A 15,648-nucleotide genomic window follows, 5' to 3' on the forward strand; every position below is an offset into this window, starting at 1 on the left:
CACACAACCCTCAAACATGTACAATAAATTATTTTATACATTTCCAAGCCAAAAAGATAGTTTTATTGATTAGAGTGAAACAAATCTATCTGAAAGATATGAAACAGGGATATGTGGGTCAAAAAAATTATGTTCCGTAGTCGCAAAATAAGTACTAATAAGTATTTGGCTTTAATAGGTGTTTGTTTTTGATTTATGATGGGGTTTACATAATTAATTTCAACTCTGGTTTCTAGATAAAACCTTAAGAACAGCTTATTGTAAAAAGGTAACGAAATTTCCATCTACTATTAAAGAAAAAAAAAACACATTATAAACAGTTGGAGCCATATCTCGATGAAGGTCTCAGGAAAGGTTGAGGATTGCATTTTAAGAAAGAAGGTCAATGTGTCATATAAAACACTAGTTGGACACGTGTCCTTGAAGTATTACTGATGCATACTCTATGGGGGATATTAAAGCACGCTACTATATTGCGGGTTATCTGGGCAACATTTAATCTCATATTTGCATAGCAAAGACAGTCTGTCAGGAATATAAAATACTGATATGCCTAGTGTTTTGTGTATGGAATTTGGCTTAAAATATTCCCAGTCCTACCTCACACACACACACACACACAGCAGTATGGACTCACCCTTGCTGTCTCAGCACTTATCAATCTGTGACATGTGAATGTACAGTACAAATACGGTGCAAAATGGGGTGTCGTTGTATAGCACAGTAAGCTACATTGTAAACAGTTTTGTGAAATAAATTGCATCTCAACTTTTTTTCCAATTACCATATTCCTCTAATTTTCTAGAACATTGGTTTGTACAAAACAGGCAGCCATTTTGTTGCAGCCTACAGGAAGCAGAACAAATACAGGAAGCGGGACGCCTTGACAGAAGACTATTGTAGTATTTCTGTCTCTGCATCACGGGGTTCTCTTTATTGGTTCCTCATTGGAATGGGACTGACTGTGGCCGGGTGGACACTCTCAGTGCCCACCCCTACAGCCACATTGAAGACTGGCATTTGTGAATTGTGGTCAGTCAGGCAGCGAAACAGAATGTATGAGCTTCACTCTGTATCATTGCCAGACTGTCCCTATACTATTGATAAGATAAGAAATTTATACCGTAAAGTCTATTATAGGATAGGTGGAAAATGTATTGCTACAAGGGGAAATGTGTAGATATGAGAGGGAATGGTTTCTATAAGATTTGCTGCTACATTCGGGATATGTTTCTCTGCGGTGGAATGCACTGGAACGGAGAGGAGGAGGGGAGATTGTTTTGCTGTAGGGTCCGTTATGTAGCTATTAGGGGATGTCTGCCACTACAGAGGGTTGTGGGAGGAAATATGTTATTACAGGGGTGCTGGGGGGTTGTGTTACTACAGCGGTCAGGGAGGGATGTATTACAGGGGAGGACAGGAAGAAATATGTTGTTGGGGCATTACAGCTGGTAACATGTAATTCATGTATTAACTATTTATTTATTTAACTTTATAGGGTGCCACATGTGGTCAGCAGCACCATACAGAGGGCAAATGGTAACACAGTGCAATACAATAAGCAATACAGTATACAATTAACAAATAACACTGCAACTCTCAAAATAGATACTTATGCCACTGGGGCAAGGGGAATATTTGTTACAAGATGAAACCTGTACCCCTAGGCTAGGGCACAACTGACAGGTTTGGAGCCACTGCAAGAGGATATGAAGGAAAGACAAAGATGAAGTGAGTCCTTGTCAGAGAGTCCAACTAGGAAGTAAATGAGTGTAGCTGGTGACCAAGAGTAGTAGATGATAAGAAACAAATGACACAGAGGAGCTGAGAGCAGGTAGCAAGAGTAGGGGAGATGGAGGATAAAAGAGGGTGAGGTGAAATATGTGGCAACATGATTAAGCAGTGTGCTGGTATGCCTTTATGAACAGGTGTATTTTCAGCACCCATTTGAAGCAGTGCAGACTAGGGGATAGTCTGATAGGAGGGAGAACATGGCAGTAATGGGGGGAGGGGCAGCATGCGAGAAACCCTGGATGCGGGAGTGAGGTAATGACCAGAAGGGAGAAAAGGTGACTGGAGTGGGTAGGAGGGAGTCCAGTATGTGGGAAGATGAGGTGAGAATGGAGGGAGCAGTGGTGTTGGATAGGTCCTTATACATGAGAGTGAGGAGTTTGAAGAGATTTCCATGGCGGAGGGGTGTCAGTGTAGGGTTGGCAGAAAAGGGAGGCAGGTGTGGAGCGGCAGTAGAGGAAGATAGGTCTAGCGGCAGCTTAAGTGCAGATAGGAGAGGAGTGAGATGGGAGCTGGGGAGGCCAATAAGGAGAAAGTTGTGGTGGTCAAGACGAGAGATGATCAGTGAGTGAATGATAGTTTTAGTAGCATCCTGGCAGAGGTAAGTTCTGTTTTGAGTGTTATTGCGGAGCTGGAAACAACAGGATTGGGCAAGAGATTGAGATGTTGGAGGTGACAGAGGAGTCAATAATGACCCAAGGCAGTAGACTTGGGGAACAGAGGAGATAGTGGTGTTGTCAGGGGAGAGAGCAATGTATTAAGGTCTTTTGAAGTGTGTATTACCAGGAGTGGTTCCTGCTTTGTGGTTTTTGGAGCGTGCTTTGGGCGATTTTGTTTGTATAAATATTGGTATGATTTTCCACCTTCTAGTTAGACTTGCATCAAAGCTGCATTTCTGGCAAGCTACAACTAATTAAAAAAAAACCTTAAAGCACTTAGACATGCACTGCATAAGAAATACAGTCCTGTTGTCTCAACAATTACACTAAGTAATATTTCTGGAGAAAAAGAGATGTTTATTTGAATGGGTTGGGTATGAAATACCGACCCTAGAAGCCCGACACACCGTATTTCCGACGCCTGGCTGGTAAGTATTTTTAACCCCCCCCCAACCCTCCCTTGGGGGTGCCTAACCCTAAGACTCGGGAGGTGGTGCCAACCCTAAGTCCCCCCCGTGGTGCCTAACCCTAACCCCCCCTCCCCGCACCCTAAACCTAACCCTCCTAGGGGGCTGTCTAACCCTAACCTCCCCCTGTGGTGCCTAACCCCCCTTCCCCTAGCCTAAACCTAACCCTCCCGGTGTGTGCCTAACCCTCAGTCCCCCCGGGGGTGCCTAAACCTACCTCCCCCCGCGGTTAACAGGATGCGACGCCCGGCAAAACTATGTTCGGTATGCCCAGCGTCGGGATTTTGGCGTCGGGCCTACAACCCATTTGAATGAAGCAGGTGATAATAAAGTGTAAGCAGGTTGTCATTTTCACAAGACTTTGCTATGTTCACCATATATTCTTGTGTGGTATTAGCCAATTGATCTTACAGAGGCATTTCCAAATATGTAGGTGCATCCACTTGTTCGCCAAAGACGCCTTGCAGTTCTGCCATTTCTGTGGCTCACACATAATCCATAATGCTTTTCAAAGAAATATGGCGGTAATCAGCAACGTGCTGTGATCTACTTCCGATTCATTTTCTGATTAAGTAGAGCTGGTATGACATTCAAGAAAATTCAAGATGTCATCTAAAATAAAGAAAATAAAACCTATTGGAGCAAACCCTTCTCTTCTATCTCCAATGTGCATTTGATAAGATTTTTGCATACTTTGTTAATTTAAATCCATTGCATTAACTGTGTACAAATAATATTACCAACAGATTAAATGTGAACCGCTGCAAATTATATTCAAACTCCTCTCTCCTACAAAGCTCTTACCCTCAACTCTCCTCTCTACATCTCCAGCCTCATTTCCTCACACACTCCCTCCTGCCCTCTTTCCTCAGCTAATGGCTGCCTCCTCACCTCAGAATTTCTCTTGGGGTGTTCCTAACCACTGGAACACCCTCCTTTCATCCATCTTCTCAGCCTTTAAGCATGTCCTTAAGCAAAGTTTTTATTTCTAGTTTACCACCCCCTTACTTCTCCCCAATGCATTCACCCATATCCCCTATAGATTGTAAGCTGGTACGAGCAGGGCCCTCACCTCTATGTCTTCTCTACTTAATTATACACACTGTAATTACATATATATGAATTTGTATGCTGTCTGTGCTTACGTATCTTATCCGTTTTTATCCCCTTGTATGGCGCTAAGGATCTCTTGTGGTGGCTTATAAATAATAATAATTATTGATATTATTATTTAAAAATAATACACACTCCTGTAGTACTGTACATGGTGCATTAAACCACAAAGAAGACAATAATAGACAATGAGATGAGGTTCATTCCAATCTTTTGTTCTTTTTTGTGTCTCACATTTTGTAAAGCATTTAAGTACACTCATGATTCTCCAAAGCTCTTTGATTCTAAGTGACCAGAGACACTGCCTCCTTGAAGCCACGTGAAATTTGTTAGTGGCTTTAATTTTTAAAAGTTGTCAATCTTACTGACAATTTCATGAGAAAGGCCAGAGATTGATGGGACAAGGGAAGCCAACCAATCTGTCACCATGAGAGTAACTGCTTAAGTCATATTGGCAGGCTGTTGTGAAAATGTTTGTGTTGCAGCTATTTATACATATACCTGTTGTGTAGCCCACTTCCCCTCCTTTGTATAGATCTCTGCAGAGGAAGCAATGTATTGAACTTCAGCAATAACAACAGAACAACCCACAGCTGTTATTTTGCATTTTATTGACTTGCTTTTTATATGTTTGATAATGAGATTATCACACACTTTTGATCACTTACAGACTTAAACAATTTGTGTTTCAGAAGAAACCAACAATCCTGTGACTGCACCCGAGATTCCGAAACCAGCACCCGTAAACCAGGCTCTCTCAAGCAATGCTCCAAGTAATTACAATATAGTGTTAATTTGTCTGCATTTCATTTTTTCGCCTCTTTTAAAGTTGTCTTTTTGGGCTGGATGTTATGCGGCAGCTAAGCTACTTAGAACCATTTAGGATTCAAGAAACACACTTGAGGAGGATTTCTAAAGTAAGCCAGTTTATACAAGGCATTCCTTCCTGAATTTCTTTGTAATGACTCAATTAGCTTTCATTTCTGCACAAAGGAGATTTAGTTGCATAAATTAGCTTATCATCATTGAGGAAGTGTCACTGCTAAAGGACAGTTTATAGATACAACATGCAGTTGCTGTCACACCTATGAGAATGTAATATAGACATCTGTGTATACTTTGTGCTTGAACAGAACAGACTTCTGCCATTCAGAGGCTGACAGGGGACAACAAGTAACCCAGGGGACTGGCAATGTAGACGTCTGTGAAAAGGTCAACTTGACACAGGCTCTGACAATCGACCCGCAGTTCTGTCTTCTTTGATAAAAATCAGATAAACTTAAGACCACTAATTGATCTGCAGCCTGTTTAAATGTTGGCCATGCATATCTTCATTGCATATGATTATAGCAGTAAGTAGTTGAGTTGGGCAAAAGAGGGGCCCAGCTCGTACAACAGCAGCATGAAAATTAGAGAAGCACAGATATCTGGAAACAGGGAAGGCAACAAAGGTGTACTAGTTATGTATGAAACTCTGGTACTGAGTGCCATAGCCCTGAAACTGAAAAATAAATAACCTGCTTGTGGCACAGTGCTGGGTTCTCATCAGTTATCAGCATGGAGACTATATTTTGACCCCATGGGCCTGATTCAGGTCAGGACGGCACTTAGTGTATTCACATAGTTTCCGATGTTTGGAAAACGGCGCATGTGCAGGTCGGATCCTGTGTTCTCTCACGCAATACGGCTGCAGACGTCAGGTGAGTGACAGTTTGAGGGTAGGGTAGGGAAGGCGCCGGGCAGTGTTCCTGGAAATGGGGTTGTCACCCACGTCTCCTGGGAGTGCCAAGGCCAGGGTCTGCATCGTTAGCCTCAGATTTCCTGGCCTCATAAGCAGTCAGGTTGAGTAAGCTTCAGCTTACTCAGCCTGACCAAGAGCAGCAACCATCGCGACCGATGGTGATCCAAAACAGCGTCTATAGATGGTACTCTCAGATCGCAGATGCATGCCTACAGACACCTCCTGCTGTATTCGCATTTATGTGGATGGTATTGCACAGCCGCTTCCTTGCTCATACTCAGGCTCCATATTTGTATCAGGTATCTTTCCACGGGAATGGGTATGATATCCCGGCGGCTGTTCAAATACCAAAGCCGGAAGCCCGATCATCCAGGATCTCAACAGGGGCGGTAAGTACCCTAACCCCCTACCAACCCTAACCCTCCCTTGGTGGTGCCTAACCCTAACCTCACCGGAGGGTGCCTTACCCTAACCCCCCTCCCAGGGGTGCCTAACCCACCCTTCCAGCACCCTAAACCTAACCCTCCCCGGGGGGTGCCTAACCCTAACCTCCCCCCTAATGGTGCCTAACCCCCCTCCCCATAGCCTAACCCTCCTCGGGAGGTGCCTAACCCTAATCTCTCCACAAGAGTGCCTAAACCTAACCCCCCTATCCCCAGGCTAAGTATCATAATTACCTGTCTTCTTTCCTTCGGGATGGTGGGGGTCGGGATGCCGATGTTGGTATCCCGATTCCCTTCTGGAAATCGTCGTCGGCATTATGTCAGGCGTCGGGATTCCGGCGTCGGTTTATCGACACCCGGGATCCCATCCGCCGGCATATTAAACGTATACCCTTTCCACGGTCCAACAACAAGCTGGTATGTTGACTTAAATATATTCTCACTGAGGCATATTATTGCTACAAAAGACTGTGGATTATTTATAAACACAGAGATACACACATATATATGTGGCGGACTTTTGAGATAGGAGCTGCTAAAGAAATACACATGATAACCAAAAGTGTCATCACCGTATAAGGAAATTTGCTACATGTTTTAAATCTCACTTTAACATTGGATACAAATTAAGGAAATTTGCCACGTTTTAAATCTCACTTTAACATTGGATACAAATTGGTGTAACAACGTTCTGAGCAGTTGGACTTGTGAGTTGATTTTTTGGCTGCTATAGCAATGAAGCTTTATTGAGGAAAATCATACTGATACTTTCATACTATTACTGTTTTATTTTTGTTTTTTATCCTGAGCAATTTCTCTATTGCTTAAAGTAATATTGTGTTGAATCTTTATACAACCATTACGATATACCTGATCTATTAAAATATTTGTTTTTTTTAAACCTATTGTTATTTTCTGTTAATTCGATACTAATTTTTGATGTTTAGTTGACTATCATTGGAACTGGGTAGTCCTTAAGCGCTGTAAAAAATGTTTCATTTTTCTGTTTGAAATTGTGTGGCGTCCATTAATTACTGCAGCTAAAGGGTAGTATCATAAATTTTAATTAGGAGTATTTTCATTATCATTATTCATTATTTATTATTTATTGTTTACTATTTAATACCCATTCATTTTTACATATATATTTTTTCATTGTCTATTATTTTATACTTGTATCCTATTTTGAAGCGCCATGGCTATACTGTATATTTTCTATTTGTGGTATGTTCATTGGCTCTAGTGTATGTGGTGGGGAATTTAGATTGTAATTGTAACTATCAACTTTTAATAGGGCCCACCTCATAACAGACCAAAATAGTTAAAGTTTACAACAATGCATTCCCTTCACTGTCATTATTTAATGACTGAAAAAGTGATTTACAATATGGTTGCGGCTAATTCTACTTTCTGAGTTATCATTTAAACAGGGACATTTTAAGAGAGGAAGAGTCCATGTGCAGTCTCCGTGCACCCCCCACCCCCCTCCCAGCTGTGCCAGAGTCTACTGTGCATGTGCATTTCTTCAGGCACCATTTTTCTGGTGATCTCTTCAGCATTGGTGGAGAGGTGAGTATAGTCTATGGCTGCAGGGTGAGCGATGGGGCAAGAGCACCACTGCGCTTAAATTAACTGACACATTCTGAAAATTATGTAGGGCCCCATACTAGTGTATGGGGGTTGCGTTCGATTTCGGTGCTGTGAGGTTACCTAGACAATTGGACTGTTACTTCAATTTGTGTTAAAAGATGCAGAAAGTAATATTTCCGTGTCTATAAATAAATGATGATTAGGCCCTAAAGACTTCCTGTTAACGGTCACAGCCCACAACAATGCTTTTCATTTTGAATGGAGAGTGTGATGCAACAATGAATGGTCAATAACATTTCTAATTACTCGTTGTAGTAAACAATGATGTCATATTGTGATTTTTTTTTTTAAGGTGTATCCCTTTGGCAGCAAAAACAGCATTGCTTTCAGGTGGCTTTAAATTTTAAATTTTAAACGCACACCATATGGATGTTACAATTCCTTTCAAATGCTTTGAAGAAAACTGGGACTATGGGCCTGATTCAGAGCCGGACGCTATTTGCGGACGGTCGTTCCAAAAAAGGGGCCGGCTATTTATATTGAGCGCTCGCTCTTTGCGGTTTGTTGATGCCTCTATGTCTGAGCGAGTGAACGAAAAATGCGCTCTTTTCCGTTCGCATCACACGTCATATTTATTACATTAATCGGGTACATCTGAACTGCTCGCAGTGGTTGTGGTAGGTTTTTCTTACCGCTATCACTACGAGCAGTTCAGGCTAAAAGACAACCAAGTGACGTGGTCGATGACGCTCCTTTACTAATTATGCACTCCCATTAAACCTTTTGACCGTTTGGCACGCCTGCGTTTGGATCTCCACTCCCCCGTTTTTAAGCACCTTCCCCTGTTACCACCCACAAACGGTACATTCTGTCAATCACATTAGCAGCCCCTCACTGTTTTGCGAGTGCTCGATTCCGACCGCAATGACTGGTTTGCGCATGCGCATTACGACACATACGCATGCGCAGTTGTGCGAACATCGCTCATAGCGAACGAGGAGCCGATTACGAGCGCCTCTGAATCAGGCCCTATATACATCTAGGGGAGGTTTTTTAACTCAGGACACTGAACTTTTAGGGCCTGATTCAGACCCGGTCGCAAGCGCTGTGCGCTAACAACCGGGTCGATGGTGGGCCAGTGCACACACGCGGCGTGCGCGAGCCCCGGAGCGAGTGCTTTTTGCACAAAAGGGAGCGGCTGTCGATGTTGATCGACAGCTCGACCCCTTTTGTAGGCGTGGCCGGGGGGTGGCTTCACAAATGGAGGTGTTCCCAAGCGAACGCCTGCCGTTTGTGGGCGGCCTCACTGACATCACCAGTGATGTCAGTGAGAGAGCTTCCAGCTCTGTTAGAGCTGAAAGCTCTCTGGGGCTTGCGGCCACGAGACCCTACCACAAGGGTCTCGTCGCAAGCCTGATGGTCGCGATGGTCTTGACCATCGCGACTATCATCATGGCCGCTCGCATAAGCTGTGGGTGGTAACCCACAGCTATGCGAGTGGCCAAGAGGCTGCAATTTAAAAACCAAGCGCCTGCCCTGATTAAGAGCGAGCGCTCGCTTTTTGCGAGCGCCTCTGAATCAGGCCCTTAGAGTGTTGAAGCCAGGACAGTTCCAGTCAAACCGGAAGGTTAGGTCACCGTGGTTGCAACCTCCACTGGAGCAGGGGAATCATGTGACTGAAAAAACATTTATCTTATTGTACCATACTATGAAATACTATGAAATATTGTTATTATAATTTATGCTGCACTAATCATGTCGCACAGTGCTGTAAAGAACATATGTAACCATTTACAGCAGCCCTTGCCTCAATGACACTTACATTCTAAATTCACTATGACATTCTGGGTGGGATGTACTAGAGGGAAAATGCGTCCAAAAATACATCAACTGCAGTTTTTGCAGTTCTGGCCGCATTCCCCATATACACCAAGCTTCAGAAAGTAAAAGCTCCGGAATGCGTTATTTGGACCCATTGGCGTTGCCCAATCTTCCTGATCCCCAGCGCTCGTCATATGATGCATGAGCAGAAGGACTCCCGAGGGACTTCTGGGTCATAAGTCCTGTCTTTGCAAAGGACTGTCCTTTGTGGTTTTAATTGCAAATTCTAGGTACATACCGGTGTTATTAACGCCGGTATGTAACCACTAGCTGGTGGGATGTACCGCATCCAGGGCGGGATGCAGGAAAGGTAGAAAATGCGGTCAAACCCCCAAAATGCGGGTTTGACCGTATTTCTCATATGCACCAAGCTCCAGAATACGATGCACTCCGGGGCTTGGTTGCGGCGGGTAACGCCGTCTTCCTAATGGCATTACCCATAACAGCTTATGGGCTTCTATCGGAGTGCTGATAGAGGGATCCAATTGGATCATTCCCAGCACCCCACGCTGCGCGTGCATCCTTCTGCGCATGTGCAGAAGGACGCTGGTGGGGCTTCTGGGTCAATATCCCAGTAGTCCCTCCATCGCAAAGGGCCGCTCTTGCCAACAGAGTGCTCCTTTGCGGTGACCAACGCCGGCATGCATGCGAAGACCGGCGGAATGCATCACATCCTGCCTGCGATGCATCATGCATCCCGCTACCAAAATGCAAAGCATAGTACATCCCGACCCCTGTGTCTCTAATTTGTCAGAAGCTAAATAACCTGCCAGTATGTTGTTGGGCTGTGGGAGAAAACCAAAATGACTGAACTAAAAACAATATAAACACAGGGAGAACATACAAACTTCATTAAGATAAGACCTGGATTGTACTTGAGCCCATTACCTCAGCGTTGCATGGCAGCAATGATGACCACTGTGCCACCATGCTACACTAATTGACTGTAAACTATATAAATAAAGGATGATTAATATACTAATTTGTTAGAGGGCTTGCTGTAGGCAAGATTGATTTAATTCAAGGCATATTAAACTTGCCTAAAACAATACTCAAGGCATTAAACTTTTAATAAATCAGATATTATATGGCACAGGCACTAGAGAAGATGTGCTTCTTATCAGGACTTCGCACCTCTGCAAAGCCTAAGCATGGTGGCCCTATCTTAACTGTGTCCTGTGAGGAAATGTAGTCTGGGTCGCCCTCGCCTCTGTACGTGCCATATACATCACTCCTCTCCTGCTGTCAGGAGCAGGGTGGACATGGAGACCGTGATCAGGAAGTTCCTTTTCATTCTTTTCCTAGTATGACATGTGGACAGGAAACAAAGGGCTGATTTCGGGGCCTGTACAGGAAAGCAGGGACAGGTTGCCATGAGTGTTTGGGCTCGCTTTGTGTTTTACAGAAAGGAAGTAAGCACATCATATACTGTATGTCACCATTGCAAGGTCCTAAAATAATTGTACAGAAACTTTTGTGAAAACTAACAATGCCTGGTAGATGTTGCCTGTTCATTCTACTTTATTTTCTATTTCAGTCACTATGAACTCACAACCCACTGCATTTCCTTAAAAACTAGTGGTGCGTGTGTGGTTGTGCTTAATCTTTAATAACAGATGAAGGGTGGCACGGATGGTGTAATGTTTATCATGACTGCCTCACAGCACTGAGATCTTGAGTTAGATTCCCGCAACAGCACTAACTGTGTGGAGTTTGTATATGCTCCCCGTGCTTGCGTGTGTTTCCTCCAGGTACTCCAGTTTCCTCCCACACTCCAAAAATACAAAAATATACTGGTATAGTAGGCTAATTGGCTCCTAACAAAAAATTAACCCTAGTGTGTATGTGTACACATGGTAGGAAACATAGATTGTAAGCTCCAAGGGGACAGGGACTGATGTGAATGGCCAAATATTCTCTGTAAATATCCTTTAGTGGAGATTTGCTACAGTGCAGTTTGCAAACTGCCACACATTACATCCAGCTTTCAGAGCCAAAGCCGTTCTCAATTTTCACTTTGTTGTTCTGTCCTTTAGTAAATTGCATGATTTACTTCAGTGTGAAAAACCATTCACTTTGGCAAAACTGCACTTTAGGGATGGAAGAGGTCACATGTGGCAAGGGAGGAATCGAGGGAGAAGGCATATGTGCAGTGTCGGACTGGGGCATAAAGGGCCCACCAGGGAAATGCAGTGGCAGGGGCCCGCAGGGGTGTGACTAGTCATTGGTTAGGTGTGGTCATCAACTAGAGGGGCGCGGTCATCCCACAAAGGACATAGGGCATAGTTTTATAATAATCTTTGTACCTTTTGGTCTAGTAACAATATTACCCCCTTTAGTAGAATAGTAATCGTACTGAGACTGACAGAGAGTAAAAATAAGAGATGAAGGGGAAAAAAACTGAGGGGCAGATGGGACAGAGAGGGACAGGAGAGTGACAGGAGGGAAGCAGCATGACGGAGAAGGGGTATGACGGAGCAGGAGAAACAGAAAGTGGGAAGGAGAGGATTGTCAGACAGAGTAATGGGGAAGAGATAGCATGGGAGAGTGAGAAGGTGTAAGATGGGGAGGGAAACAAAACTCAGGCAAAGACGGGGACAAATGCTAGTACTTTTGTCCAGGAATGATGATGTTCGTCCATGCAAGATGACGTTTTGCCTCTTTCTGAGTTCCGTTTTTTTGGAGGGAAAAATCCGAACTCAACGTGCAAACTCGAACCTACCCGAGCCTGCACATCCCTAATATATATATATATATATATATATATATATATATATATATATATATATACAGTCAGGTCCATAAATATTGGGACATTGACAGAATTTTCAGATTTTGGCCTCTATTCACCACCACAATGGTTTTGAAATGAAACAAACAAGATGTGATTTAACTGCAGAGTTTCAGATTTAATTTGAGGGTAATTACATCCAAATCGGGTGAACGGTGTAGGAATTACAACAGTTTCAAATGGTAACACAGTGCTGTGCTGAGCGGGCTCATTAACATGTGTCACTGCAAAGCCATGTAAGGCAGACACAGCGATGTATGCTTAGGGGGTAGTCGGTGCCCCCCCCTAATCCGGCTCTGCTAGGGGGGGCGGGGCACTGCTGACGCTGACATTGTGAGTGACACAGCAGCAGCTTGCCAGATGCTGCAGCTGCGTGGGCTGGGAAATAAGGAGACAGTGTACAGCGCAGCTGCTGCACACTGTCTCAGTCACTGACAGAGCGGCGGCTGGCTTTACAAGTGCCGCGGCCGCCTCTCGGACTGTACACAGGGGCCATCACTGTATCCCACTAACACAAAAGGGCAGTGAGCGACGCCCTCTAGTGGCCAGTGCCCCTAGGCAGCTGCCTAAAGCTGCCTAATGGTGGCGCTGGCCCTGGGTGTATAGTAACACCATCAAATTCCGAAAATACATCATTTTCTGAATTTGATGTATAGCCTAATTTCTAGTGTGGAAATTAACGCAGACGGACTTAAAACCAAGGGATATCAGTGATATCTCCTGTGTTAATGAATACTAAAAAAAATGGTAATTAAGGAAAATGTCCTTAAAGCCGTTATTTTAGTGTTGATGAATAGGCCCCTTTATTACTTGCTGTTTTTTTATGAATATTGGAGCCCTGTTTGGGAGAGGTATTATTCATCTTCAGGAGTACTGAGAAACAATGTCCACAGTAAGCCTCCCTCCTTCCAAAACTAGCACCAAAATTAAATCTATGAAACCCACACTTATAACCCTTGTACACCAGAGCTAAAACCCGGGTTATTGCAGGGTTAACCCGGGTTGCTTCTGGGTGTAAAAGGGAACAGGGTTGGATTCCTGAGTCGAGTGACCCGGCAATCCAACCCAGGTAACTTGCAGGGTTTAACACGTGAACGACCCGTGAAACCCTGCAGTGTAAATGGCGCAATCCGGGTCACGATGACCCAGATCGTGCCGCATGCATGCCGATTGGCCGGCTTCAGTGGCGCTTGGAGATGACGTCATCTCCAAGCGTCCACTTCAACAGCGGAAGAGCCGGATCAATGCAGGCCTGGCTCCGGTGTGAGCGCCATCGAATCGGGAATATTATGGGTCGGCGCTGGGGAAGTTCCGGGTCTGATCCGGATTGGAACCCTGTTCCAACCTCTGGGTCAGACCTGGAATTTTAGGTATAATAAGCCTCCTTCCACTTAACCTGACCAACATTTAATAGCATAGAATAGAATAGAAATTCAGATTCAATAAATAGAACTCCTCTCCCGCAACCATCTTCATCAATTATTATCCTGCACATTAAATACAGAGATCCCACATAACATTAAGCCCTGCAATATATTAATAGGGACCACCCACCTCATATTACAATGTTAGCCACCACAAGCTGTTACATTACTTGAGTAGCCACCACTACATTACATTTAAATTGTTTATTATGAAGCTGACTCCAAAAGATTGACATTTGCAGCTAATTGATTGGCAGTCACTTGCCAGATATTCCCTGAACCTCAAATAACATAGAGCTATCATGATATTATAATAATAATAATAATTAATAATAATTTTATTTATATAGTGCTTTTCTCCAATAGGGCTCAAGGTGCTAAGAAGACACAAGATGATATTAATATGATATACATACACATTAAATTACATTACATTACATGCAAACATATAACATTCATGACTGACGCACACACAGTTTTTATTACATTAATGATACGCATAAAATGAATATGACACACATTCAATTAATAATATTACAAACACACACACAACATTAATAGGACAAACATACATAACATTAATATGACACACAGTACATTATTGTTACATTAATATAACACACACAGCACTAATATGATGCACACATTACTAATATGACATATATATAACAATGTCACACAACTTTTTATTACATATACATGATACACACACCTCCCAATCGAGCCGATTTCAGTGGGACAGTCCCGCTTTTCAGGCACTGTATCACTGTCCTACCCGTTTGCTGCAATGTCTTGCGGGAAGTCTGGGGACACTTTGTGTAGTGAATGGATGCTGCCTGCATGAGCACGGCGTCCATTTTGTGTCGGAAGGAGGCTGGGGGCTGCCAGGCAGCTGCAGGAGTGTTGGGGTCATCCCCTTTGTGATGAGAAATGGGGGCATGACATGCAGCCATGCCCCCAAAAGTCATACACCAGGGGGCGTAGCCTAGCCGACTTGATGCCGTTTCGCACACTCAGCCCACACACGTGCAAAATCGTACTACACAGTAGAAGAAAGTTGGGAGGTACAGTATGTACTAGGGGTGTGCACCGGCCACTTTTCGTGTTTTGTGTTTTGGATCTGGATCTTTCTTCGTGTTTTGGATCTGGATTGGTTTTGCCAAAACCACTCTTCGATGTTTTGGGTTCTGGGTTTTGTGTTTTGGATCTGTATTTTTTTTGAAAAAAGCATAAAAACAATTAACCTCAAAAACCTTAATTTCCACTCATTTCCAGTTTATTCTGAACACCTCACACCTCACAATAGTGTTTTTATGTCCAAAAGGTTGCACCGAGGTAGATGGATGACTATGCTAAGCAACACGAGTGGGCGGCACAAACACGTGGCCCATCTAGGAGTGACACTGCAGTGGCAGACAGGATGGCAGTTTGAAAAACTAGGCCCCAAACGTTACATAATGCAAAGAAAAAAAAGAGGTGCAAGATGGAATTGTACTTGGGCCCTCCCACCCACCCTTATGTTGTATAAACAGGACATGCACACTTTAACAAACCAATCATTTCAGCGCCAGGGTCTGCCACACGACTGTGGCTGAAATGATTGGTTCGTTTGGGCCCCCACAAAACAAGCTGGCAATTAATCTGGCCCTGCACAAACTGGCTCTACGGAGGCAAGATGTCCTCATCCTCCTCATTCACCGATTCCTCACCATTTTCATTGTTGTGTACATCCTCATCTTCACAGAGTA

The 15,648-nt window shown here is 43.8% G+C and overlaps 1 protein-coding gene across 1 annotated transcript in view; it reads left to right on the forward strand.

Annotated features, from left to right (window-relative positions):
* The window catches only part of SKAP2 (src kinase associated phosphoprotein 2), a 324,646-nt gene that overhangs the window by 271,628 nt on the left and 37,370 nt on the right, over positions 1-15,648 (forward strand). The window contains exon 10 of the mRNA XM_088479429.1: positions 4,723-4,803. Within this exon, the coding sequence (XP_088335555.1) occupies positions 4,723-4,803 (81 nt within the window). The remainder of the gene's footprint in view (positions 1-4,722; positions 4,804-15,648) is intronic.

This window comes from Taudactylus pleione, unplaced genomic scaffold (genome assembly GCF_031769625.1).
Source record: "Taudactylus pleione unplaced genomic scaffold, aTauple2 ptg000233l, whole genome shotgun sequence".
Lineage (NCBI taxonomy): Eukaryota > Metazoa > Chordata > Amphibia > Anura > Myobatrachidae > Taudactylus > Taudactylus pleione.